The sequence below is a fragment of the Marmota flaviventris genome, chromosome 7 (genome assembly GCF_047511675.1).
Source record: "Marmota flaviventris isolate mMarFla1 chromosome 7, mMarFla1.hap1, whole genome shotgun sequence".
NCBI lineage: Eukaryota > Metazoa > Chordata > Mammalia > Rodentia > Sciuridae > Marmota > Marmota flaviventris.
This window is the reverse complement of record NC_092504.1, coordinates 119,529,675-119,555,745: the sequence shown is the minus strand read 5'-3', so window position 1 is coordinate 119,555,745 and position 26,071 is coordinate 119,529,675. Positions and strand designations below refer to the sequence as shown.

The following is a 26,071-nucleotide window of genomic DNA, read 5'->3' as shown; positions in this document are numbered from 1 at the left end:
TTACACTTTGGGGGAAAGCTGAAGAAAGAACACATGTCATCTTCTTCTTGTAAGCAATATATTTAAGATTAAAAGATCTTAAAAAAATCTTTTGAGTCATTCATTCTCTTCTTGAAAGCATATAGCATCTGCATGAGAGACAGCAAGGTGGTATGAAAAAAATCTGCTCTAAGTTTGCTGCTTAAAAGTTTAACACATGTGATTCTGTTCAATGCAATATATGTGCCCATGTCTGTAAGTGACAAAAATAGAGTACAGCTTATTAACATTCCTTCATTATTTACATTTTAATCTAAAAACAGTATCTCTTGGTATAAAACATAAAATAGCTTTTCATCTGTGGTTTAATGCCTTAGAATTATGTTAGCATTTTCTAACAAGAAACTGCCAAATTGACTGCATTAAGAAGTCTTTGTTTTAGGATACCTAATGCTTTTGCTTATTGGTGGCTATTGCTGAGCGCTCTCTCTCTCTAGATTGTAGCAGTATGTTTGAGCATGCACTTGCTCCAAGAAAGACATTAGTCATCATTAACAGAAGCACTGACACCAAATCTAAGTGCCTCTCCACAATGACCAAGTGGCAATCATCTTTCTCTTACACTGTCACTGCTGATTAGGATTTTCTTTCATGAAAATTTAATTTGTCCCCCTTTCTGCAGCTTTTTTTTTTTCATTTCTGAAAAAGCAATGTATTCAGGAAAGATAACAAATGAAGCAAAAGAAGTTCTACCTATAATATAGCTAATGATATAAAGGTTGCAAGATTCTCAGGTTAAATCTTCTATTTAATGCAACAGAAAAACACAGATTAAGCCGAGGATTAACAAAGAGCAGAAGAAAAATAATGATCATGAAAGGAATATTGCTTTAACAATCTCTAAACCTCAAAAGGTGAACAATTCAAGGGATTCAACCAAGACTTCCTTGAATGTTAATTACAGAATCTCAAGGCTTTTTAAAAACAACACTCATAGTAGCCATATTTCACTATATTTCAATTCTGTATTCTCTATTTCTTAACAAACAAGACGGGAACATTCACACAGACATGCCACTGTAAACTTAAGAAAATACTTAAGCATTCATGCCTCCACTGTGCATTAACCTGCTAGTTAGTATTTTTTGAAAAGGGGATTTTTGTTGCATTGGGCAAGTGGAAATGATTCATGTAGCCACACAGGGTACTCCACAGCTAGATGATACCACAGACTTAAAGTTTGGTTCTGTACAATATCACAGAGTTAAACAAGATATCATAACGATAAGTTATTTAAGGAAGATTTTAAAACATTTACTTTTCTGTTTTATTTCAATTTGTTTAAAGTTTGTAAAAAAAAAAAAATGTAAGCATGTGATAGTTTGCAAGGATCCTGGTACAACCCAAACTCCCATTTCTAGTTATAAATATTATCTTCTCTTTATATTACTAATGTATTGTAACAAAACAGAGATTGGTTTAAATTTTAAGTATCTCAAAATTACTTTTGTCCCTTTTAGAACAAATATAGTTTAACTCAAAACCCATCATACTTCTGTGTTCACATGAACATAAATTGTGTCTTTAAAAATGTAAATATTCACATAAAATGTTTTAAAGGAAAAATCAGACTATTTCTTCTTAAATTCAGAATTAACCGTGATTAATCAAGTTTTAAGTGATCTATTTCTGATTATTTTCCTGTGAAAAATAATATAAAACAAATTTGAAGATCGAATAGCAACTGCTTGATTGCATGTACAAATGGTTCAAGTTGCTTTATTTATTTGTTTGCCCTATTTAAAAATGGTCTGAGGTTAAACCATTTTAGAAGAAACTAGGAATTTAAATGGATTTCTAATAACTTAAATTTTAAAACAGGAATATCTAAGATTAAATAAAGAGCTATCCTAAAATAAAAGCAAAATGATATCATAGTAACCTAATTTAAGAATCTTTTAAGGGGCTGGGGATGTGGCTCAAGGGGTAGCACACTCGCGTGGCATGCATGCGTCCCGGGTTCGATCCTTAGCACCACATACAAACAAAGATGTTGTATCCGCTGAAAACTGAAAAATAAATATTGAAATTCTCTCTCTCTCTCTCTCTCTCTTTAAAAAAAATCTTTTTTAAAAAAGAATCTTTTAAGAGTACGTTTACAAATAACTGTCTCATTTATATCTTTATTTAACTAAGTTTTTTTCTTAAATTTGAAAATGCTTCAAATTAAGTTCTCATTTTCAGAGTTGCACAGCCTTATCCAAATCAAAACTTCAAAAAGTTACAATATAATTACTAACTCCATTGCTAGATCTAGTACATGTTCAAGTAGAGAAGTTTAGCTCTATAACTTCTACCCCTCAACCTAAACCTCCAAGTCACTTGTCAGTTAAAGGTTGGGCGATTTATTGACCGCCTCTGGATGCATACTGTCAGTACTGAAGGAAATATGAGGGAGGGTTGTCGCTACTGTTCTCAAGCTCATTGATAATGACATACCTGCCTCTGTCACCCATTACCCATACTACAAACTACTTAGACCTAACTGAAAAATCAATAGCCTACTTGCACTGGTTCCTGTGGCTGCCTCCTTTGATTGTCAGCTCCTGTCTAGGGTCAGCACTTACATGAAAGGGGCTGTGACTGCCTGATGCTTTCAGGACAACCTAACGATATGAAACTAGCCAACAGAACAGTAAATTCTGTCTCCCTGCCCTCCTCATCAATTAGGCTTTGACTAGGCTTGCCTGTAGAAACCTGACCTTTTAAGTTTAGGTGAATATGGACTAGCTGAACACACCATTGCCCTCAGCACTGAGCCAGGAAATCTACTGACAGGTTAAACAAAACAGAAGGTTGTAACTGTCATAATTTGCATTGCACTTTCACGCCAACAAGGGTGTTATCAGTAGGGGCAAGCCCTGGAACACACAACTCCAGCACCCTTAAGCCACACTACTCATAAATTTTCAAGTGAAGTAAGATAAAACATAAATTCACAAATAGCAATGCATTTCTCATCTCTCAGTCTTTTAGGTTTGCACTTTGCAAACCCACAGAGTGTCCATCAACAACTCTCTTGGTGGTCACCTGGCACTCCTAACTGCATTGATCAGGCACTTTCAAAAGTCAAAGTAACTCAACTATGCCAAATAGCAGGCTATTTTAGAGAGAATTTATAATGCAGCAGATAGATCAACTGATCTATGTCTCAAAATGAGAGTAATTAGACCTCAATGTGTTATCTTTTTCTGCCTCACTTCTTTCCCTCCAAAAATATTCACAAGTTTAGACAAATAGTAAGTATCACATAAGTGAAAAGAGGTGTTGAAATTATTTCCTACCATGTTACTCTGGTACAGCATCTTTTATAGTGTGAGGGAAAACTAAGAACATCTGTAAAATAAAAGATGTTAACACTTTTATGCTTGTCAGATCTTCTGATGAAAATAAGTGAAAAGCATTTGAAAGTAGAATAAAACTTTCCTTTCTTTAGTGACTCATGTTTTGTGGACCATTTTCCAGCTTGGACCTATCTCTTAGTACAATATGAACTCAGTAATATCACAGTTGCTAAGACCAATACCATTTTTCTAAGGACAAGATTTTTAAAAAATTTTTAACTTAATTGTTAACTTGCAACTTCCTTTGCTTTCAAGAACAAATATTTACAGACTACCCAATATTCATGAAAATGCCCAAGATGTTGAGTGTCCATTCAACATTTTAGGAAAGAGAAAAGCACCTGGTAACCTTGTCCAGACCTTAAGAAAGAAAAGTGCCTCCTAACCTTGTCCACACTTTAAATACATATTACTTTTTATATGTATACAAGAATATACATGATATTTTATTTCAATAATTCTAAGGTCCAATTCCTATCAAGAATTAATATACTCTTTGAATGTCTTCCAAGTTGCTTTGTTGTCCCTCCCAGCTGTCTCCAATGTACAATGTGCTATTTTTTCTGAGTCTAAAATATCTGTAAGCTTATTGTTACCTATGATTTTTATGATGTTAAATACTTTTATATACCTATGTTAAAGCAGCACTGAAAGTCTAAACTTTCCCAGAAGATTTCTGATAGAAATAAACTTGTTGTTAACAATAATTTTAGTTATATTATGGTAGAAAATTTTAGACTTTTGTATCTAGAAAACACCAAGAGATTGCTTAGTCCAAACCTCTCATTTAACAATTGAAAAAATAACTAGTTAAGAGCATGACTTTATCAAGGTTACCCAAACAGTCACATCAGGACAAAATTTCAGGGCTTTTGCTCCCTGGATTGATGTTCTTTATTGATACTTTTGCAATGTCTCCCTCTATAAGCTACATGACAGCAACAATCTTATATTTAAGGAAAATATGTAGATTTATGCCATTCATTTTAAATTGATTCTATAATTTGCAGAAAGTTTTGACTATGTAGAAAATGATAATTTGTAGAACATTTAACAAGAAGTTCCTAGAGAACACATAACTATTAGAAATAGAAGACTAAGTTAAGTATGGCTAGAACCCTTTGCTGACCTAATATGATGATTAACTATGCATCTGGAAGGCTTGCAGGTCCTTTGTGTGTACCTAGCTGATAGCAGAGTGAAAGGGCATGGATAGTGTCTGGTCCCAGCAAGCAAATCATTTGGAAGCAGTCATAGCCATAGATCAAAGATTTTCCACTCTATCTAGATTGATTTAAACCTGCTAACTTAGATTTTTGTCTACAGACAAAACCAGTCAGAAAATAAAGAGAATGACTCTTTAGGATCCAAAGATAATGAGGAAAGATAGAAAGGGAAAATTCAGAAAAGAAACAGACTGACAGAACCTTGATATCATAGGCCAAGACAGCTGTTTTATATCCTTGCTTTATTTAAGATGGTTAAGGGAAAAGTTTCCATTCCTTAGACCTTCAACTATTATTTCATTTATACTATACAGATGTCTTCTATACATAGATTACAGCCAGTGAAGGATTTTGTTGTTGCTGCTTAATCACTACAAGGAATAAGAAGGGATAAGAGAAACCCTCTCTGCACATCATTTTTATTCTAATTAACAACATTTGAAGGAAGAAACAGGCAAGATTTTTAACATTTGCATTAAAAACAACACAATATCCATTTAAAATTTCCTGTAATCTTAGCAGAAGATTGATGCCAAAGTACTACTACTACAAATAATAATATAGATGGAGTGCTACCAAATCAATGTATTTAAAATAAACTGAAATATTTTAAATGACTGGTTTTCCTAAAGTATATTTTAAAAAAACAAAAATCTAGCCATAAGGTATGCTTAACTAACAATTTTAAACATAGGTTCACAAAGTATCTCATGACCTCAAAGAAACACAGTGCATACTTTCAAATCTTACATTTTGAACTGAGTATAGCTTAGTACTAGCATAATCTACATCACTAATCTCATTCATCTGTTTCATCAATGTCCAGCACTGGTTGCAAGAGATTGCAGCATGGCTTTAAGATCACATACCGTACACTATCTAAGTCTACAGTAGTATTTTCATAAACAAAATGCAACACCTTCTTCATAAACAAAATGAAACAAACACCTTCTCTCAACTAAATTTTGACTTTCTTTAGCATTAAATTCAGTATTTGATCAATCCTGCTTTCCTGTCCATTTTCTGTAAGTTATATTAAAGACCAGCATAATTTGGTTTTCTAGGTAGAAGAAATACATAGAATAATCCAAGTATTACATAACCATCCCTTAAATAGTTAAGTGTTGTCTCCAATAAATGCACCCTTTCATCTGAAGATTATACAGAGAAAGCCAAAAGTCACAAAATCCAAAATTACTTGGCAGGTAAAGAAAAATTCTCACCTCATAGTATACTAATAAGTTCAAATTGTGAAAGAAAGAAAGAGGAGAAGACAAAACACGAACCTTATTCTAACTTTCCAGAACAAGTTATTTCCATGCTTATAAACGGAAATAAAAGAACGTAATTGCTACAATTCAAAATATGTATATTTAAAATGGGAAAAAGCTAAATCATTCTTGGTAATGCCAAAATACATATACTAAAATAAATGAAAATAAAGCAAGTTCAACAGAACACCTTTTGAAAAATACTTGCTAAATTAACTTAGATGTTCTTTAATATCTATGCCCTAGTTCAGCTATACAATGGCATCTTTTTCAGTCAGGCTAAAAGCTACTTACTTCCATTTTCCTGAGCATAAGTTTCTTACTCGATTATTATATATTCTAGTGAAATGTGATTTTGTATAGTTTGATAGAGTACTCATTCAGACAATTGTTTATTTAACTTGAGGGAAAATAATACATACTTTCAACTTTCTCATCCTACTTAATAATATAAAAATTATACATGTAAAAGTCTAATTACGGGCAAATATCACTAATCATACATACAATAGCATCTATGGTAATTCAAATAAACTTCAAATGTCCACAAAACAACGCTAGTCAAAAGTACATAAAAGCGTTGCATTTTCCAGTGAAGTTTGATAGGCTTACTATGAAAAGTTAAAGCTATTACTTTCACCTGACATATCATTATCTAAAGTTCAAACTGTTCAATAAAAACACCTTTGGGTTACCAAAGTTTCAATTTTATTTTTTAAAAGCTACATTGTGAGGGAGGAGGAAAAACCTTGTTACAACAGCATACTTGACAATTTAAAATTATTAATAGGCACAATGATGAACTCTTAAAGGCAAATTTTCAACTACTGGCTACTCTATACTGATTCCATAATAATAATTATCAATAGCTTAATTAAACAATTTCTGTGATACTTCAGAGTTTGGGAAAATTAGATCTGTTGACAGAATTGACAGACAGTAATAAAAATAGAATGTAGTTTTATTTTGACTTTTAATATAATGTGAAGAGTATAATATTGACAATAATTAAAACTTACATCTATTTAAATAAAATTACTTCAACAAAATTTCATCTAATTCACTAACAACTAATGTTCAGGTTATTTACTTTTCTTTCTATTATTACTGACTGTGCTAGTTCTTAAATTCAAAGAACTTAATAATATTTCATCTCCCAATTTATATTGACCCTCCCATTTTCTTTTAAAAACAAAGCATTTTTATAATTACTTTGATTAAGTAAGTATGCAGGAACAAAAATTTAGCAACTTCACAAATGTTTCAAAGTTAGATTTCAGAGAATAAAAACATATACAGGTAAGCATGTGGTCCTTTGTTTTTTCTAAAAGGCATAAATCCTTCAGAGAGGAGTTTTTAAGTTAGTAATTTAATTTTTTGAATGCTTCTAAAATGTTTCCTGGAAAACAAGATTATATAATCTAAAATCTGTGTACTTCTTAGAAGAAATTATTGAAATAGTTTATTATTTCTACAAATAGAATAATAGATACATTTTAAGTCTCACTAATCTGATAAAGCATAAAATGTAATGACATTTAACTTAGTAAATACATTACTAAGTAAAGATCAGCTCAAATAAAACAGTTAAGGATTCTGTATTCTCGGGAAACATAAACAGGATTACAACTGTCAGAGGTACAGCAGCACTGACTTCATCCATTAGTTTGGTTTTGCTTCTGAGAAATATAGTACAAACTACTGAATCATTTCTTTTTAAATCCATACATTCCCTGCAGCAGTACAAGCTTCATCAGCAATGCAGGAATGTATAAAGATGACATGCAAAGGGCATTAGCTTTCTTTCTTTTCCCATACTGTTTTCCAATACATGGAGGGCAGCATTCTTTCTCAAAGCACTTAAACTGAAGCTGGTTAAGTCCATGCTAAAGGGAAATATAACTGAATTCCCTAGGGAAGAACGTTTCACAATTGGATTATGTACTACTTTTTGAGAAAAATTAGGTCCTACTTATTTATTATCATACAAAAATATTGCAAGATTAGCATTCTATCCTATTTTCAATTATTCTTCAGTTAGAGGTATTTCAGTTTCTAAATGTTCTGTCAACTCATCACCATATTTTAGCATGAGAGTACCTAGTCCTGATTATACTTTTAAATAAAGTCCCTCAAGTTCAAACATACCAAATTTCTTTTGAAAATGTATTTATATAAATAGTTTTGTTTTTACTTGCGAGTCTCTATATGCATAAAAGTTTCAATTAAAGAGGAAATCCAATTAATCAGAGCTTAATCATGATCAAGCACAAACAGAATGCAATGAGTAAACTGACTACTTTTCTGGAACTTAAAACACTCACATTTCTCAGTATTCACATAACCTGACAACTTTTTTTAAGAAACTGGGAAATTTTAAGACTACAGTTTCAAACATACACATATTCTAGTTTATAGTAACTAAAACCACGCCCACCTCAGAATTATCATCTATGTTCTTATAAAATAAATGTAATGAGGAAAAGGTAAAGTCCAGAGGATCTTCAGGTTCTTGGGCTCACCGCTATACCAAACACACAAAAAATCAAATCACTGGCTGACGTCCTTCCCTTTTTAGGACTGCCTCGAAGCCTGCCCAACACCACAGCTCTGGGCAGAAGCATGCTGATGTTGGCACTGCCTAAACCAAACAAACAAGATGTTTAACAGTCAAATAAAACGTCCTGCAGCCTCCCTAATGAATTTGTCAAGGACCATCAGATTTCGCTCCCCCTCCTTTGCCTCATTAACTCAAGTATGATGAGACGGATTATAACAAGAGAATACAGATCAATCGGTCTGAAGACTTGAAGTGGCTTTTAGCCTCTGGAGTTTGCTCCTCTCCCTCGGTCTCCTTTAATAGAATACCGTATCTCCTGCAGAAGGGGCTGCCACTTCGTTTTAATACACCATCAAGAAGCTGCTGATGGACTTCTATACTAACATACATAAAAGCGGAGGTGACGGGGGCTCTTCAATTACAGCCTCTCGGATACCGTTTCCCCCTTCAATTATTCAACCAGAGGAAAAGAGGAGCCTAAACCCACAGCTGAAGCTGCTCGGGGGCTGAGGCCGCCGCGAGTGAGCTGGGGGTGGGGGCAGGATTATTTGCTGGAAGTGTTTAAGTTTATTGCTCGAATGATGTTTCTAATTAGTACCCCGGCAATAAATTTAAGTCGCCTTTGTTTAACTGATTTATTATTTACTAGAGCATCTACCTTAGACAGGGTAAATTGGTAATGAATTGTTTTTAAATCAAAACATTTGTAACGTTTTATCATCCTTCAGCCTCTGTAAGTAAAAGTGGAGAAACCAGGGGACAAGGGTGCGACAAAACTTAGTCATGCTTGACACAGCCTGGGGCAGAGGAGGAGCGGGGTGTCAGGCCGCGGCGGCGGGAAGACCCGCGGCCGGCCGCCCCACCCGGGGCGAGCGCGCGCGAGAGCTGGGCGCCTCCCGGCGGACTCGGCGGCGGCGGCCCGGAGCCCGCGCAGGGAAGGTCCGCCACCGCAGGCTGTGCGCACTCACTCACTCTCGGGACTATCCAGGGCCACGCGCAAGAACAGCCGCCACCTCGAAGACGGGGAGGGACTGCTCCGCACCCGCCAGCCCCACCACCAGTCTCCGCCCCAAAACTGCCCTCGGGAGAAGTTGCTAAGGATCCTCCCCAGCTGGTCACGCAGCTCCCCGCGGCAAAGTGCCCCTCCTGCCCCACAGAATCCCAGAGCCCGACGCGACCCGGGGAGGAAGAGCCAAGTTACCAACTGAGCCTGGGCTTCCCCACGCGCGAACCCGAGCGCCGCCGCCGCTCTCCATCCCTCAGCAGCAAGCGTCCCGGGACGCGAGCTGCTCCCGAAGGCTGGAGCCCGCGGCCGCCCCGAGTCTCGGCCACTCCACGGAAGTTGTCTAAAGCTCTGAGTCCCAGAGTTTTACCGAGCTTACTTTCGACTGTTCTCTTCTTCCCAATTCCTCGCCACTGAATATGACCCTAAGGAATAAATCAGGCTTGATTAAAAAAGAAAAAAGGCAAATATTCTTTAGACAGAGATTTTGGCAATGCGAGAGGACAAGCCACCAGCGGTCCGTACCAAAGATGTAAGAAAAACCCAAGAAGTTCAAGGATCTGACACCAACAAGATGGAGAGAATTAACTTCCCCTGTGCAACCGAATTCAAGTTGACCTGGTCGGACTTTAAAGACAGCAAGTGGAGAATTTCCTGGAGATTCTGCAAAAGCCACATTAATGGGTTTTACCTCACCTTAACGGCGCCACAGATTTTTATTTGTAGCACATAATCCAGACTGGAGTATCATCTCCCGAATCAAATAAAAGTCCCATCTACCCAAGAGTGTTAAAATAACTCGGAATCTAGACACCTTAAGTTCAAAGATAGTTCAGTAAACCAGAAACAATGTTACAGCTTTTTCCTCACTCAAAAGGTCTAAAAGGCTACTGTGAATACTTCTTGTAAAGGATAATACACTCACTGAAGGCACATGCATGAGTTTCACTGAAATGCCAAGGGAGGAGAGAAGCCATCTGTGCGATCAATAACAGGACAGGCATAGATTTTTGTAGCAGTCAAGTCTTTTAAGAGCAAGAGTCAATTATGAAAATAAAATCATTTTAGAAATAAAACTCTGTACTGCCTGAAAGTATACCCAAAATTAGGTTTACAACATAACATATTAAGAAAACTTTAATTCAGGCCAACATCTACTCCCCTTCATTTTCATTTATCTTGATACAATTTTGAAAGCTTATTTTAACTTATAAGTATATGCTACCAAATGTTACTACAGAAATTTGCACTATTTCTCATGACTTATTTTCTCTCTAGTAACCGGTTAGTTCTTGTAATGATAAATAATAATATTTGCTATATCTGAATCAATGATAAAAGAATTATCAAAGACTTGTTTTTGTCTCGCCCAGTTTTTCAACAGCATATGGAAATTACTAACAAGAGATTTATAGTTATAAACCCTCACCAGATATCCTCTCCACCCCCCACTGGTACATATACAGCGACTGCTCTGGCTCTTGGCAACAATGGGAGGAGAGAAGAGGAGGAAGACTTCACAGGATGGGGAAAAACACTCACAAAAATTAGGTCCTTTCCCAAGTTCCCCTTCCTCCTCCCATTTGCCTTCAAGCCAAAGTAATTTTGTTAAGAGTTTTCACATCTTCCCCTGCACAATGCTGAATTATTTAAATTATTTAAAAAAAAAAAAACCACCTTTCTGAACCACTGCTACTCTCCCTTGCGTTATCCCAGCCATCTTCCGGATAATCCCTTCTATATACACTCCCTTTTTCTTCTTTGCAACTGATAAGAGGATAAAGAACAGGGGACTGTAAAATGTATGCGAGCATTTGACTTCTATTATCTCCTATTTTCTTACTTCTCTTTTTACCCTCTTTCTTTATCAAGTGCACTGGTGGCTGCTACCGTTTGCCAAGCGTGCCTGTCTTCTCTCTCGGATTGGCTAAAGCACTGACAGCTCCGATAGGGATTGTAGGAACTGAAGCTCCACCCCCCTCATGATGGCCCTGGGACCATTCATAAACTAAATAACTCCAGGAGAGAGAGAGAGAGAGAGAGAGAGAGAGAGAGAGAGAGAGAGAGAGAGAGAGAGAGAGAGAGAGAGAGGGAGAGAGGGAGAAACACGGAGTCCTGGGTGGGGGGAGGAGGAAGAAAGGGGGAGAGATATCAGAGGGGAGGAGGGAGAGACGATTCAAAGTGGAATCTGCACAAGCAATCTAGAGGAGGAGAGGAAAAACCCTGAATCACTACTACTACACGCCAGATGCAACGCAAGCAACGACTTCCTCACACTAAAATAGATTTTGTTTGGGCCAAAAGTATAAATTACGAAGCAGAAATGAATATCAAACAACTTCCAGCGGTTTGCACCTAGAGAAAGACAGGAAGAACCCACAACAAACAAACCCAATTCAAACAACGCCTCCAGTAGGAAAAGAGGGAAACTGCGACAACACGACCCCCAGAAAAGAGAGGAGACTACACGCTGAGACGTTGGAGCTTCTGCAAATCTCAGAGAGTGCCGCGGAAAGAGTTGCGCTTCCCTGCTCTCTGGACATTAATTACATCCCTCACTTTCCTTTTGGGGGAGGGTGAGGAGGAAGGCATCACCTACAGTAAGTGAAGAAGTCCTACCAGCTTGGGAGAAGTTTTAAGAATGAACCACTGAATTTTGCTTTTATTTTAAATTTACTCTGGTACTTAAATGACTTCATTTCCAGATATCTGGGCAATTTCGACTGCAGACATCTAAGCCAAACCTCTCGGTAACGTTAATTTTTCTCTCACCACAGCCCGCTTCCCTCTCTCTCCTGCACACGGGTCATCTTTATTTTACTTATCAAGAAAAAGCAGGAAAAAAAAGTCCCAGCAGCTAGTTTTCTTTTCAAAAAATCATCTTTCTAATTTTCTGCAGAAGACAAAAAGGTTTGGGAAGAGGGGGGGGAAAAAAAAAAACAAGCCGGCTATAGGATCAGCCGGTCAGCCCAGGTGGAGAGCCACAGTGAAAGTGGGGCTTAAAGGGAAGTGCACCGCCTCTTTCGAAAGCCACAGGGCCACCACCAGTGCGTGAGCCTTGGATCCCTCAACGTATTGCGAGACGCCGGTGTATAGCCCGGACCTGTGCCCCAACATGATCGCCGCTCAGGCCAAGCTGGTTTACCAGCTCAATAAATACTATACTGAGCGTTGCCAAGCGCGCAAGGCGGCCATAGCCAAGACCATCCGAGAGGTCTGTAAGGTGGTCTCCGATGTGCTAAAGGAGGTGGAGGTGCAGGAGCCTCGCTTCATCAGCTCTCTGAGCGAGATCGATGCTCGCTATGAGGGGCTCGAGGTCATCTCGCCCACCGAATTCGAGGTGGTGCTCTACCTAAACCAGATGGGCGTTTTCAACTTTGTGGACGACGGCTCGCTGCCCGGCTGCGCGGTGCTCAAATTGAGTGATGGGCGGAAGCGGAGCATGTCTCTCTGGGTCGAGTTCATCACGGCGTCCGGCTACCTCTCCGCGCGCAAGATCCGCTCGCGTTTCCAGACGCTAGTCGCCCAGGCGGTGGACAAGTGCAGCTACCGGGATGTGGTCAAGATGATCGCGGACACCAGCGAGGTCAAGCTGCGCATCAGGGAACGCTATGTGGTACAAATCACGCCAGCGTTCAAGTGTACCGGGATCTGGCCTCGAAGCGCGGCACAGTGGCCTATGCCCCACATCCCCTGGCCTGGCCCCAATCGGGTGGCGGAGGTCAAGGCCGAAGGGTTCAACTTGCTCTCCAAGGAGTGCTACTCGCTGACCGGCAAGCAGAGCTCGGCTGAGAGCGACGCGTGGGTGCTACAGTTCGGGGAGGCAGAAAACCGCCTTCTGATGGGCGGCTGCCGAAACAAGTGTCTCTCGGTGCTCAAGACGCTGCGGGACCGCCACCTGGAGCTGCCCGGCCAGCCACTCAATAACTATCACATGAAGACGCTGCTGTTGTACGAGTGCGAGAAACACCCGCGGGAAACGGACTGGGACGAAGCATGCCTGGGCGACCGGCTCAATGGCATCCTGCTGCAGCTCATCTCCTGCCTGCAATGCCGCCGCTGCCCGCACTACTTTCTGCCCAACCTCGACCTCTTTCAGGGCAAGCCACACTCAGCCCTGGAGAGCGCTGCCAAGCAGACCTGGAGGTTGGCCAGGGAAATCCTCACCAATCCCAAAAGCCTGGACAAACTATAGGGTGCTGGGGACTGTTTGAAAAGCCACATAAACGGGCGTGCTCTCTCTCACACACAACCCATCACTCAGCGATAAAGAACGGAAAATCTGGACACAAACTTTTATGAAAGTCACCCGAAACAAAACAGGAATCGGACGGAAGACCTTCGTTAATTAAGAAGTAAACAAAAGAGAGCAAACCAACCAAAAAAAAAAAAAAATCACATTCTTGCACAAAAGTGATCATTTTCTTCCAAACAATGTGAATTTAAAAGATCACATAAAAGAAGCAATCGGGCTTTGCCATCACAAAATGAAACCCAAGGTACATTTTCAAATCAATGTATAGTAGTTCCCCCCTTTTCCTTCTTTACACATCTCCCCCCCCCCCCCTTCCACTTCCCCTCCCTTTCTCTCTGTTTTGTTTTTGGTTGCCTGAATGTTGTCACCAAGTGAAAAAATTATTTAACTATATGTAAAATTCCCTTTTAAAAAAGTTTTACTGATGCTAAATGTATCTCAGTGCCAATGTCAGATTGTGCTCCTCCTTCTCTTGCACCTCTACCCTCACCTTAAAACGTCTTGTTGGAAATAGTAATAAAAATATGACTTTACATTGTAATTGACTGTGGATTGTTCTTAAATGAAGGCAGGTGAGATCACTTTCTAATTTACAATCTAAGTGTGTGAACTTGAGGAACTAAATGCAAGACGCTTCCATTTGAACTCTGACTTGCAAATTTTAAAATGTAACCTTTTATAGAATTAACTGCAAAAGTTCTAATTGAAATACTTAGAAAAAAAGATTAATTTTACTCAACTCTAATATATTTGTTCTGCAGATTTTAAGATGAAAAGTAACATTTCATACTTGGAAAAAATAGATTTTCAACCTAATTTTCAAAATAGGAAAAACATTTTCACAATAAAAAATAAAGAGATTTGCTTTATTATGCCATGCTTTAAAAAAAAATATCCAATAGAAAGGAAATATTTATGGAACTTTTCTGAATAGTCAACAAAGCCTGTTGATACTTTTCCTTCAACCATTTGTCCTCTTTTTGAATAATAAAAACTTAACAAATGAATTAACCACACCAAAAATAATAAAAATAATTACAGCAATATTCCTCTCCTCCAGCAAATGGTAATATGAACAATTCAGATTTATAAATTACTTCAACTTAAAATGGGTTAGGGCTAAATGCCATAGCTATGATAATTTTATCAAATTTCAAGAAGCATTCTGAACGTGCTTATATACAATTCAACAAAAAGATCTTGATACCATTTTTATGATCAAAGAAAAAATATTCTGAGAGTTTACAAATAGAAAATCCTCCTCTTTCTTCTTTTCTAAGATAACAATCCAATAAACTTATTTCAGTGTTTCAACTTTAACAAAGGTTTCTTTTTAATGCAAGGAAATAACTGTTTGGGATATAAAATAATCAATAAAAAAGTATTCTAAAGGAATTGGTTTGCCTTCTTTATGCTAGAGGTAACTATATATTCCATTAGCTTTGCTACTATGAGGCAAAGGTACAGAATATGTCAGATGTTTTCCTCCAATATTTATTCTTGGAACTAGCCTAGTTTTTAATTTATTGAAAAAAATCAATGAATGAGAGATGAAGAGGAAAATATTCTAGAAAGCAATTTTAAGATGAGAGGAAGATGTTTGAGTGGGGGAGGTGGTATATGAAGGGATGAGCAGCAGGATAGCAGAGATGGATGAAAAACACAAGGAAGCTCCTCAGGGGTCTGAAGTCTGGTTCACTTGATAGAACAGAGTTAAGTTGTAGGTTTCCCTGGCAAATATTTCCTGGTAAAGATAGTCTTGTGATAGAAATATAAACTTTGATCTTATCAGTTCTGAAATCACCTCCAACCTTGTATATAAGATCTATTTTTCTGGTCTCTCTCCCCTTAGATATAAAACAAACTCCCTAGTTCAGAACACTCACAAATTTTTTAAAATAACAAAACAAATTTATCCTCTGGGTAAAATGTTCTAAATTTTAAGAACATTTTCAAAGTAAGCAATGGTTATCTGCATGAAATAATGTAAGGGCACATTGTTTCTTTAAAAAGATAAAAATGCAATCTTAGAATGACTTTTTTTTTTCCACTCAGAAAAGTATGTACAGCATCGGATACAGAGCTTCCTCCAAATGGTCCATAAAAAAGTGAAGTCCTAACAAGAAAAAAACTAAAAATACCCCAATTCAGTATATTTTCTTTGTTGTTATGCAGATATCAGGGGAAAAAATTTTAAAGAAAAACACATCAGCAATAAATGTTCTTAATTCACAAAATACCTTAAAGCATCATTGCCTAAGCAATATCAAAATATTCTTCCAATAACTGGCTGAAAAAACATTTGAATATGAACTGGCAGGAGTATGATTTCTGGGATATTAGGCAGAAGACAGTAGTATAAGACAACTTCTATGATTGGGCCAAAAGATCCTGAATTTCACAATCAACAGAGAAAGAAAATTTAATTTAATGGCGTTGTACAGAATGGGATTAAGAGAGAAAAAAAAATTATAGGTTTCCCTAAAGGAGCAAATAACTTCAAAGAATCTAATCTCAAAGACCAGTAGAGGTTTTAATTTTGAAAACAATTCATTAGACACCTTTAAACTAATTCAGATTTTAGACTTTAACCCATGTGTGTTCAAAATCATAACAGAATGTTCTGAATTAAATCTCAGCTTCTCTTATATTGCAAACTACCAGAAACTAAGAGTTTATATAATTTTGGTAACTTTCCCTTCCTAAAGAAATTAAAACACATTTCCAGATATTTCAGCCATGCAACAAAGTAGAACATTTTTCTAAGTGATATCATTTCAGAATTTAAAAGTTTTCTTTACATTGGATTAGCTGAATTATCTGGCTTGAAACAATCCATTCCATCATGGCCTTGTTATACAGTCTACCAAGTCCTCTTTTAATACAGGCAGCAAGATGGAAATAAAGTGCTAAAAACATGCATAAGATGAGAAATTATTTGTTTGTAAAGTTTTTAATAAAATTATAACATTTTCATTAACTGCTATTTTGAAATACTTCCAAATCATTAAGGTTTAACAATTCAGATATGATTTCAAAACCAAAAGCCCTCACTAACCAATAAACTTAGAATATATAGGTACACACACAAACACACACACAGCCTGTAAAACAAAAATGCAAACCAGGCCTCTTTCTACAGGTTCCTTATTTTGCTTATTTTTAAAGAAACTCTGAGCAAACTGTAATATTTACTTTCAAGAAATAAATGGAATTTTGGCTTTATGACTGTTAAGAAATACAATCTTTCTTAGTAAAACTAAAGCTGCCACAGTCAGAAAAGTAATCAGAAATACATTTTAAAAGAGAAATTATATTTTCATTTAAACATAGGAAATTATGCAGTGCCTTGTAAAATCTACTACAGGTAATGGGAAACAGAGGTATGATACACACGCAGAACCGGCTTGCTGCATGCACAACAAAGTAGTAAGTCATGGGGACAAAGCAAGGAGAATGATATATTGGTATTATATCCAGAAAACATAAAAGCTAAACAAAGTAATTTCACTTTCAATCTCACTAAATTTTGTAGCTTAATTCACCCTAGACCCATTCAAACAAAAATAAATTTATAGACAATGTTCCCTGAGCTTCCCCCTCACCAAAGAGCTAATGATAAATGCAATTAAGTGAAAACTGTTTTTGAATCTAAATGAACTTCAATAATCTAGATGGCAAAAGAAGCAAACTAAAAAAGAAAACTGCCTTACATGTACACAGAGTTAATTCAGCAAGAAATTCAAACTAAGCCCATGAGATTTTGCCAATGCTAATCTCACCTAACAGCAGCCCACATCCTATAATAAGAAAAAATGAAACCACCTCTTCATCTCACCTTGGGGTCGATTTTCTTGAAGTTGGGATCCTCTTCATCCACCTCAAAATAGAGTTCAGAGGAGGTGACAGAAAGAGTGCCCTTTACTACAACAGAGGGGGCCACAAGCTGAGCTGGTGTGCTCAGGCTAACGGGACCTGCCAAGAGGAAAAGATGAGCCATATAAGTTAGAATGACACTTTGCAAAAAACTAAATTTGACCAGAAAATTTATTAATTTTTTGAAGAATTAAAAGTACAAAAATGCCTAGTACCAAAATTCCTGTTAACTCCTTCTATACTTTCACATCCTTTCCATCCCAAATCTTCCTCTGAAAAATGCAAAGTCAGGATTCTCATACTAGAAGATTTATAACAGGCAGTTAATAACAACAGTAAACTAGGATGCAATTACTTTACAAGGAGTGCGCTAAGCTCTGGTCTCATCTCTAGGCAAAAAGGTAGCTCTGCCTAAATAAGTGCATCTACATTCCATTTATAAAACAAGCCTCAGGCTATCAAACAACATGGAATAACAACCAGGAGAAAGGAAGCCTCAATAGGATTCCAAGGCCAGAGGTGAGCTTAGAGTTTGGCTGAGGCATGACTACAAAAAAGGTCACTAGCTTATTAATAAGTGGGAAATTCTCTGATAAACTTTATTCTTGGAAAAAAATTTTATCCCAGATTGACACAAAACCTCTTCTGCAACAACTTTACCCTGAGAAAGACTGGTAAAAATACTTATTTCCTAACCCTTCCTTTCCACTGTTAAATATTGTTCAATGCTTCCAAATCTAATATTAGTGTAGTTCAGGGACATTGGGAGTAAACAGCTGGAGGGTGGGTTTCCAAGTGAATGAATTTTTATTGGAATAATCAAATCTCCACAGGGCTTATCAAAGAGACAAATCAGACTGCTACTGAAAACAAAAGATTCACTACAGATAGAAGAGCATAAAGTATATTAAATTTAAACCTAAAATAAGGACCCAAAATAATAATTATGTAATATATATACACTTATATAGAGAAAGATGCAGAAAGACTTTGAATTTCTATATCAGTTTATCATTGTGCAACTCCTATAGAAGAAGAAAACTGCTAAAGAAAAGATTGGCATTTATAGTTCTGAATTAATATAGTGCCTATAAACAAGGTGCACCTATTCAGGTAATCAATGAGTGAATAAGTGTTTCAAAATTCAGATGAACTGACATTTCCATCGATTGTTAGAAGGGTGATGGTCCTTAATCTCACATCAATCTTAATGTGTGCCAGTAGGACAATAGAAGGGATGCTCTGCAGAGATCAGAGCACGTTTTGCCCTCTATTCCCAATGTACAAATACATTGTGTTTGCAGATGGGCAGCAGATAGCTGCAGAACAGCCATGATTTCCCAAAGCTCATCCCTATAAATGGATGAAATAAGCAGCTATGTGTTCTTTTGCTGTCTCCTTTTGCCCTCTGTACATTAGCATGTAATCCTGAGAAGAAATAACATTTTTTCAATCACTCTTAGACATTCAATTATAGGGTAAGCAGACAGCTGCAGGAGCTAGGGCAGCCTAGGTCCTACAGAAGACCCCTGACAATTTCCACTTCATTTCTAACCCACACCACTTTATTAGTGTGGATTACTTCTTAATCCTATTGCCATTGTCAAGATTATATAATTAAACTCCCCTTTCACCTCTATTACTGTATGAATGTATCATTGGTAGCAAGAATAGAGGCAAAATAAAGGACAAAATGGGTAAATGGATGTGAAGGAAAATATTTGAGAATGGCAGTATCCATTTCCCCATTCCCTCTCCAAATCCCTTAACAGTGTACTCAAATTAATTTTATTTCACTTTACAGAAAGGCATATCATCATTAGAGACAATGAATAGATTTCTATTTTGGTTTTTCATTATGAAGTTGCATCACAGCACAGTTTGCAGATATATAACCAAATAAAAGCTTTTCAATGAATTATCTTAAAATCATGATAATGCAAGAATATGTAATTCTTCCATTAATACATAATTCACCCACAGAAATGGTGGAGTCTTGCATACTTTCCTCCTCGAGGAACAGAGCCACAGGCATTAAAGAAAATAAGGCATTTAATGAATGACTAAAATTTCAGGCTAAACAAGAGAATTTTTCCCATAAGGGAAGTAAAACTGAGAATCTGCAGAGTGCAAATCAAAATTTCTACATCAAGCAAAATATGTGAACCCCATGAACAGCCATGGCATTCTTGGAATTGATTTTTTGAGTGAGTTAAATGTATATGCAGTATGTTCACTAAGACTTGTATATCAAAGTAAATAGCTCATCTGCCTCTAAGCTTTATTTATAAAACAATTGGCAGAATTTCACTTATAGCCTTCATTTTATAGAGATTTGGTAACTCCCATAGGATGGGCAAAGCAATTTTGTTGTAGCTGCTTTTTAAACTTTTTTTCTTTTTCAGTGAAAATTATACATAAAAGAAAAAGATGAGGAGGGTAAGGAGACTGAATAGAACAGAAAAATAAAGGAGAAATTGTAGAAGATGAAGTGGGAGGTGGGGTGCTGGGAAGAACAAAAACAATCTCTAATTAATGTAATAGTGGGTGTAAGCTTGGTAGTCCTCGTGGTCACAGCTGAAAAAGTAAGTAATTAGATGCTCATTGTCCCAGACCCAGCTGAAATATCTGCATAACCACTGAATTACCAGCAAGATTCTCTAAATCTTTCTCATCCACGGATGATAGAGTATCGTCGTCACCTTCCAGGAGGACCTCGTTTTCTGAGTTCTGATTTCCTAAAGCCTGACTCTTGATGGACTGTTTTCCTTTAGCAAGGATATCTTCATCTGCAGCTGAAATGAAAAGGAAACAAAGCTGTCCATCAGCATCGGGAGGAGCACTCTGGCAGAGGGATAGGCTTGAGGTAAGGGCAGGTGGCCAGAGATGGCCCAGCTTTTATACACAGAGTCACCCGCAGTGGGGAAAGTAACTGGGATGGCACATGCACTCCTTCTGACAAACGGGATTCCCCAGGCTAGTGTAATGTTACCCTGAACAAGCACCCTAATCCCATTAAATCTGACCCCTGCACAGCTCACCCAGCCTTTTATTTACTCATAGTTAGGGCTGGAGAGGCTTCCAAAGCAACACCTTTTTTCTTTCTTTTTAAATTTGTTAGGAAAAATCAGAAGTTAGTTTGGGAAAAAAATATGTTTAACATTGTAAATAAGAAGGGCTCAATAATTCCTCCTATATTGACAAAAATTTTGAAATGACTGGGAGTGGCTGTGGAGGGGAATCCACAAATAAGAAGATTCAGAGCTAGGAGAGATTTGCAGCCAATAAGGAATCAGGCCCAGACCCTGAAGCCATATCAGACACTAATAAAGACACCCCAGCTGCATTCTCTTTTTTATCCCCTCCTCCCTCCTTCACATTGCCCTTGTTCACATTTTCACACATCTACTCCCCGCCCCATCAGCCCTTATACAAATATCTGAGAGCAAGGCCTTGCAGAAACCTAGTGGAGGCTGAATACTCCCTCCTCCTCATGTTTAAACTAAAGGGCTAAGGCACCCCGGGGGCAAACATAACAGAAGGAGCAGGATGAGAGGCATTTGGGTAAAGGGCCTCATGCAGCCTGACTGGAGCAGCCTGTGGAGAGCAGCAGCACCAGACTCTGGCACTGGGACATGGCAGTGACTGCCAGAGGAAAGAGGGGAGGGAACACTGATCTAGGCATTAGGCTCCAAGAAGAACCTACAGTCAACAGAAGCAGAGATGGGACTGGAAGAACACACTGGAACTCTGAAACTCTGGCTAAAAAACCTCATGTCCCTCTCCAGGGTCACTGTATTGCTTTGAGCAGGTTTCTCTTTAAGAAAAATGGAAAAACAGATATGGTTTATGATTTGTAAACGCTCATGTGTATCTTTTCCTAACATTATTATTAGTAATTAATGGTGCCACACATGAGAAAGCTTAGAATCTTCACTATTCCATGGACATTCTGGTTTCTAACAAGGGACATCCCAGAGTTAAAGCACCTGACTCAACCACACTGCAGCCATTGATATGGAAATCTGATGGCCAGGCTTTCTGCTCCACTGTAGTTTCCCCCCAGGTTTAGACCCCCAGTCAAAGAATACAGCAACCAGTTTGCAGTTAACATGGCTAATAGTAACCTATATAAGATAGTCTAAATATTTCAATAAGCTGCACGTATGTTATCTGGTTAACCTGGCAGATCAAAGCTTCTTTGCATTTAATAGCTATGGTTTTTTTGTAATATTAAGGGTAAAAGAAGGGTTTGTGTGTGTGTGTGTGTGTGTGTGTGTGTGTGTGTGAGAGAGAGAGAGAGAGAGAGAGAGAGAGAGAGAGAGAGAGAACTCACCATGTATACCACTTTCATATAATATTTATAGCACTAAAAAGAACATAGAGGGGCTGGGGTTGTGGCACAGTGGTAGAGCACTTGCCTAGCATGTGTGAGGTACTAGGTTCAATTCTCAGCACCACATATAAATAAATAAAGTCCACTGACAACTAAGAAATTTTTAAAAAACAGAGTTTTTCTATTAAATAGGAAAGTCATGAAGAAGCTTTCTCTATTTACCTTTGAATATATTCTATAGGTAAATAGAAATCTTATTTTGTTTCACACCCACAGTAAGCTACACAAATATGAAAGTCTCAATAAATATTTGAAAAGTTAATACACCTAATTAAAATATTTTTAAACCTACAGAGAAATATATTAATTAATCACTAATTTTTAGGAAAATAACACTATGTCTTTATTATCATACTTTCTATTTCAAGCACTTAGATTTCCTTACTCTAGAATCAGAAACACTGCCTGAGCCCAAACAAACCTCTTTCCAATTTGTAATCAACTTTACTATAATAAACTTGTCACTGAGACATACAAAAGAAAGCATCATCTTTCTTATATAGTATGTTATAACATGTTACCATTTGCTAGTTACATCTTAGCACAGAATCAGAATGCTATATTCTCTTTATTTTCTTAATTTATAACTTCCTTCTTCAAAGCAGAAATACTAACAATAAGGTTAATATTACATAGCACATGTGCCAGGGAATGTTCAAAACACTTTAATATTTAACTCATTTAATTCTCACAAACCTTCTGTTAATTCCTCATTTTCAAATAAGAAAGCAGGCTCAGAGAGGTTACAGAGTTTACTTAAGGTAACAGGACTCATGACAGTTGGAGTCAGGATATAAAAAAACAAGCCTTCTGGTGCCAGAATCTAGGCTCCTAACCACTATGCCATACTAGCACTTAGCTGGTAAGAAGGGGGGGGCGGGGGATGAAAACCACAGTGCAAATATAAATGTATATGTAATTTACTATTGTTTCCTAATCCTTATTTTTCTCAGAGTGCAATTTAAAAGTTAAAACAGAATCAAAATGAATGAGACCTTAAAAAAAATCATTTCCAATCCCAATTTTGAGAACATGTGTCAAACATATCAGAAACAACTAAATTCAACACCCGGTCCATTCATTACTTTCTCTGTGATCACTACCATACAGATCCTGAAGTAGATACCAAGCTTAATAGAAAAAAAGAAAAAAAAAAACATTTTAATCTGCAAACATTTATAAAAATTGAGAGTCCTCAGTAGCAATATGCAAGCGCTTAAAATAACTCAATAAATAAATTCACATTCAATTTAAATGACCACTAAAAATATAATGTGTTATTCCTTCCAACAGGGATTTAAATTTTTAAATATGGTCTCATCATGCTGACTCATACTAAAACAAAGTAACTTTTGAATTAAATAGTTTCATGAAAAAAAAAATTTGAGTGCTGTAGGCATACATACAAACACCCACTTTAATTTATTTATTTACATATTTTTACAAGCTCAGATTCTGGAATTGTTCAACCTCAACTGAAAAACCTCTTGTCATAGAAAATATGCAGCTTACTGATATTTAGAATGGTTTTCCTGTAATTAACTCCCCCTTGAGGATTTTAAGTTAGCAGCAGTAAAATTACCAACAGTACTCTAATACACACCACATGCGCGGTGTTCAATTCTCAGTGGTCTAATAGCTTTCTGCTAAGGAACTTTTTTTTTCTTTCCTAAATTACAACAAAACTTTCCCAAGCACAAATTAAAAGGTAATTATGTTTATATGTTCCGGGGAAAAGCATATTTTTAACTTTCATTTGTCTTCTACTCAACCATTTTAAACAAGTAACTATTTTGATATCTTCTTTGAGTATATTCTTATAGTTGTCTAAAATTTTAACCGGATGATGTTAGAGAATACTTTTGGTTCACTTTTAAAGTTCAATTCAGATAATTTCTGCTAATAAATTTGTTACTGAACAAGATCACTTTTTACATTTTTTCATATCATTATTAACATACTATCTTTATCAGTTGTCTTCTTTATTCTGGTTTAATATTTATCTTAATAATTAAAATGTATTATTACCTAAACATGGAGAAATTTATCAAAAATGCTATCTTTAAAACATGACTTTATTCAAGGATAACAGCAATAAGAGGTCTAAAAGAGAGGCTGGTCCTCAAAATGTAAAGATCATGTTCTTTAGAGAAAATGCTCTCTCAAACACCCACTGAGCCAGTAAACAGGAATCAATAGTCCAAGTACAGTAAAAGAAGAATTAGTCACTTTGCATTAAAAAAAACAAAGATTACTACTGAAATAACAACGTGACTTCAAATGTACATAAAACAGATATGGGTTTCCACTCAGTGTAATGTGAAGCATATACCATAACTGTATTCTTATAAGGACACATAAAAAGCAGTTCACAATCATTGACTGTCCTATCTAATTAAATCCCCTTTACACCATATGCCATTTCCTTAGGGTTCCAGGTCAAGAAAATTTACTATGGAAAAACTACTGAAACAACAAAGAATGATTTAAAAAAAAAAAAAAAGACAAGTACATATCCTAATGATCATGGGCTCCCCAAAAGTTTTGGATGCAGAACCCAGTATATACTGATCTTATAAAGGCAGAAATACTATCTGGTATTACTTCAGTGAAGAGACAATGACCTGATTTAGGATCTTTACATCATCTATCTTCCCTAGAAAACCAAATGAGTTATCTGTATCATTCCATACATTTACAATATGGGAAGGGCAATTAAATTGTCAGAATTAAAAAATTTGTTTTTAACTAGAAGGTAGTTTTAAACTAGGCTAAATTCTCCTCATATATTTCTCTTAGCATTCTTATTCTCTACAAAATAAAAATGTCTTGAATTCAACAGGATTCTACTGCTAAACTGTTTTAGTATTTGAATTAAGACCAATATTTCTACCATTTAAAATACTTTTATGTGGCTTCAATTTGAATATAACATTCCCATTATAATTAACAGTGAATTTCAGAAGATATCACTGCACACTGATATGAAAATTTGACCAGTCCTCAGATAATCTGAGCTTTACTCCTTAACCTACTGAGAATTACATCAGCCCTTTGTTACCTCAGTTTCCTTATCTGGAAAGGATAAAATTAGACTAGACTTTTGCCTTAGGTTCCTTCCAGATCTAAAATGCTCTGATCATAAATAAATGCCAAACTGGCCTCTATGCGTTAGGAGTATGGTAGGAATTATAACGACAGATTTCTAATAAATTTTACACTATAAAATGGAAGGAAATGCCCTCAAGAATCAAATACCCACCTTTGCTTGCTGCTGCTAATTTCCATAAAGATTATTTAATCATAAGAGGAAGTATTAATTTTAATTTTAAAATATGACTCAGTTTCTGCAAAGTTAAAGGAATCTCCCATTACAACATGACTTTTATAAATAACCACTTTGGAGGGTCTCTGTTTGAAAAATTACCTAAAGCTCTTTTCCCCAAGCAAGTTAATGTGAACTTGGGAAGGGCAATTAAATTGTCAGAATTAAAAAATTTGTTTTTAACTAGAAGGTAGCCAGAAGTAGAGTCATGGGGCTGGTATTGATCGCCCAAACAGAGAACATCACTCTTCAGGTATTTACTCTGCCACCTTCACACCAGAGGCTTTCCTTCACATCAAATCCATCTATTAAAAAGATGGCTCTTACTACTAAATACATAACTAATCTCCAATGACACTTCTATTTAGATGTCTTCCTTTGAAAATGATAATATAGTTCAAGAAGTTCTAAGACTCTGCATTTGTAAAATGTCTTGTGCCTTGGTTAAATAAATTATAAATAAAGGTAAGAAGTCATAAAGCAACACGGAATGCACATATCATCCACAGAAATCTCTATTTTAAATCCAACAATGAAACATACACTTTATTCATGTTAAAATATAATTGCAATTGCTTTTTAAAAATCATATCACCTATTTTGTTTTGCACACTTGATTTTTAATGTTTATTTTGATAGACACCTTCATATTCCAAAACATATTTAAAGGTGGAATTTCATAGTTAACACAAAATTTAAATTGAATGTCACTATAAGTTACTTTATTTAATAAAATATTTTTTAAATTAAGCTCTTTATTAGCATAAATTATGCTG

The 26,071-nt window shown here is 36.5% G+C and overlaps 2 protein-coding genes across 6 annotated transcripts in view; one reads left to right on the top strand and one right to left on the bottom strand.

The window, feature by feature from the left end:
* Nucleotides 1-26,071, bottom strand: part of Lrba (LPS responsive beige-like anchor protein) — a 701,372-nt gene that overhangs the window by 259,781 nt on the left and 415,520 nt on the right. For 4 of the 5 annotated variants that reach the window (XM_071614622.1, XM_071614623.1, XM_071614624.1 and 1 more), the window contains exons 38-39: nucleotides 20,223-20,369; nucleotides 17,537-17,673 (exon numbers count right to left, since the gene is read on the bottom strand). In XM_071614622.1, coding sequence (XP_071470723.1) covers nucleotides 17,537-17,673; nucleotides 20,223-20,369 — 284 coding nt within the window. The remainder of the gene's footprint in view (nucleotides 1-17,536; nucleotides 17,674-20,222; nucleotides 20,370-26,071) is intronic. The other variant, XM_071614626.1, reaches the window with a different exon arrangement.
* Mab21l2 (mab-21 like 2) lies at nucleotides 12,559-14,309 on the top strand. The gene has a single exon (XM_027926657.3). The coding sequence runs from the start codon at nucleotides 12,559-12,561 to the stop codon at nucleotides 13,636-13,638; it is 1,080 nt and encodes a 359-aa protein (XP_027782458.1). The 3' UTR covers nucleotides 13,639-14,309.

Excerpts from the sequence above, each read along its gene's own strand:
- Mab21l2 (XM_027926657.3), top strand. The coding sequence starts at position 12,559 with ATGATCGCCGCTCAGGCCAAGCTGGTTTACCAGCTCAATAAATACTAT.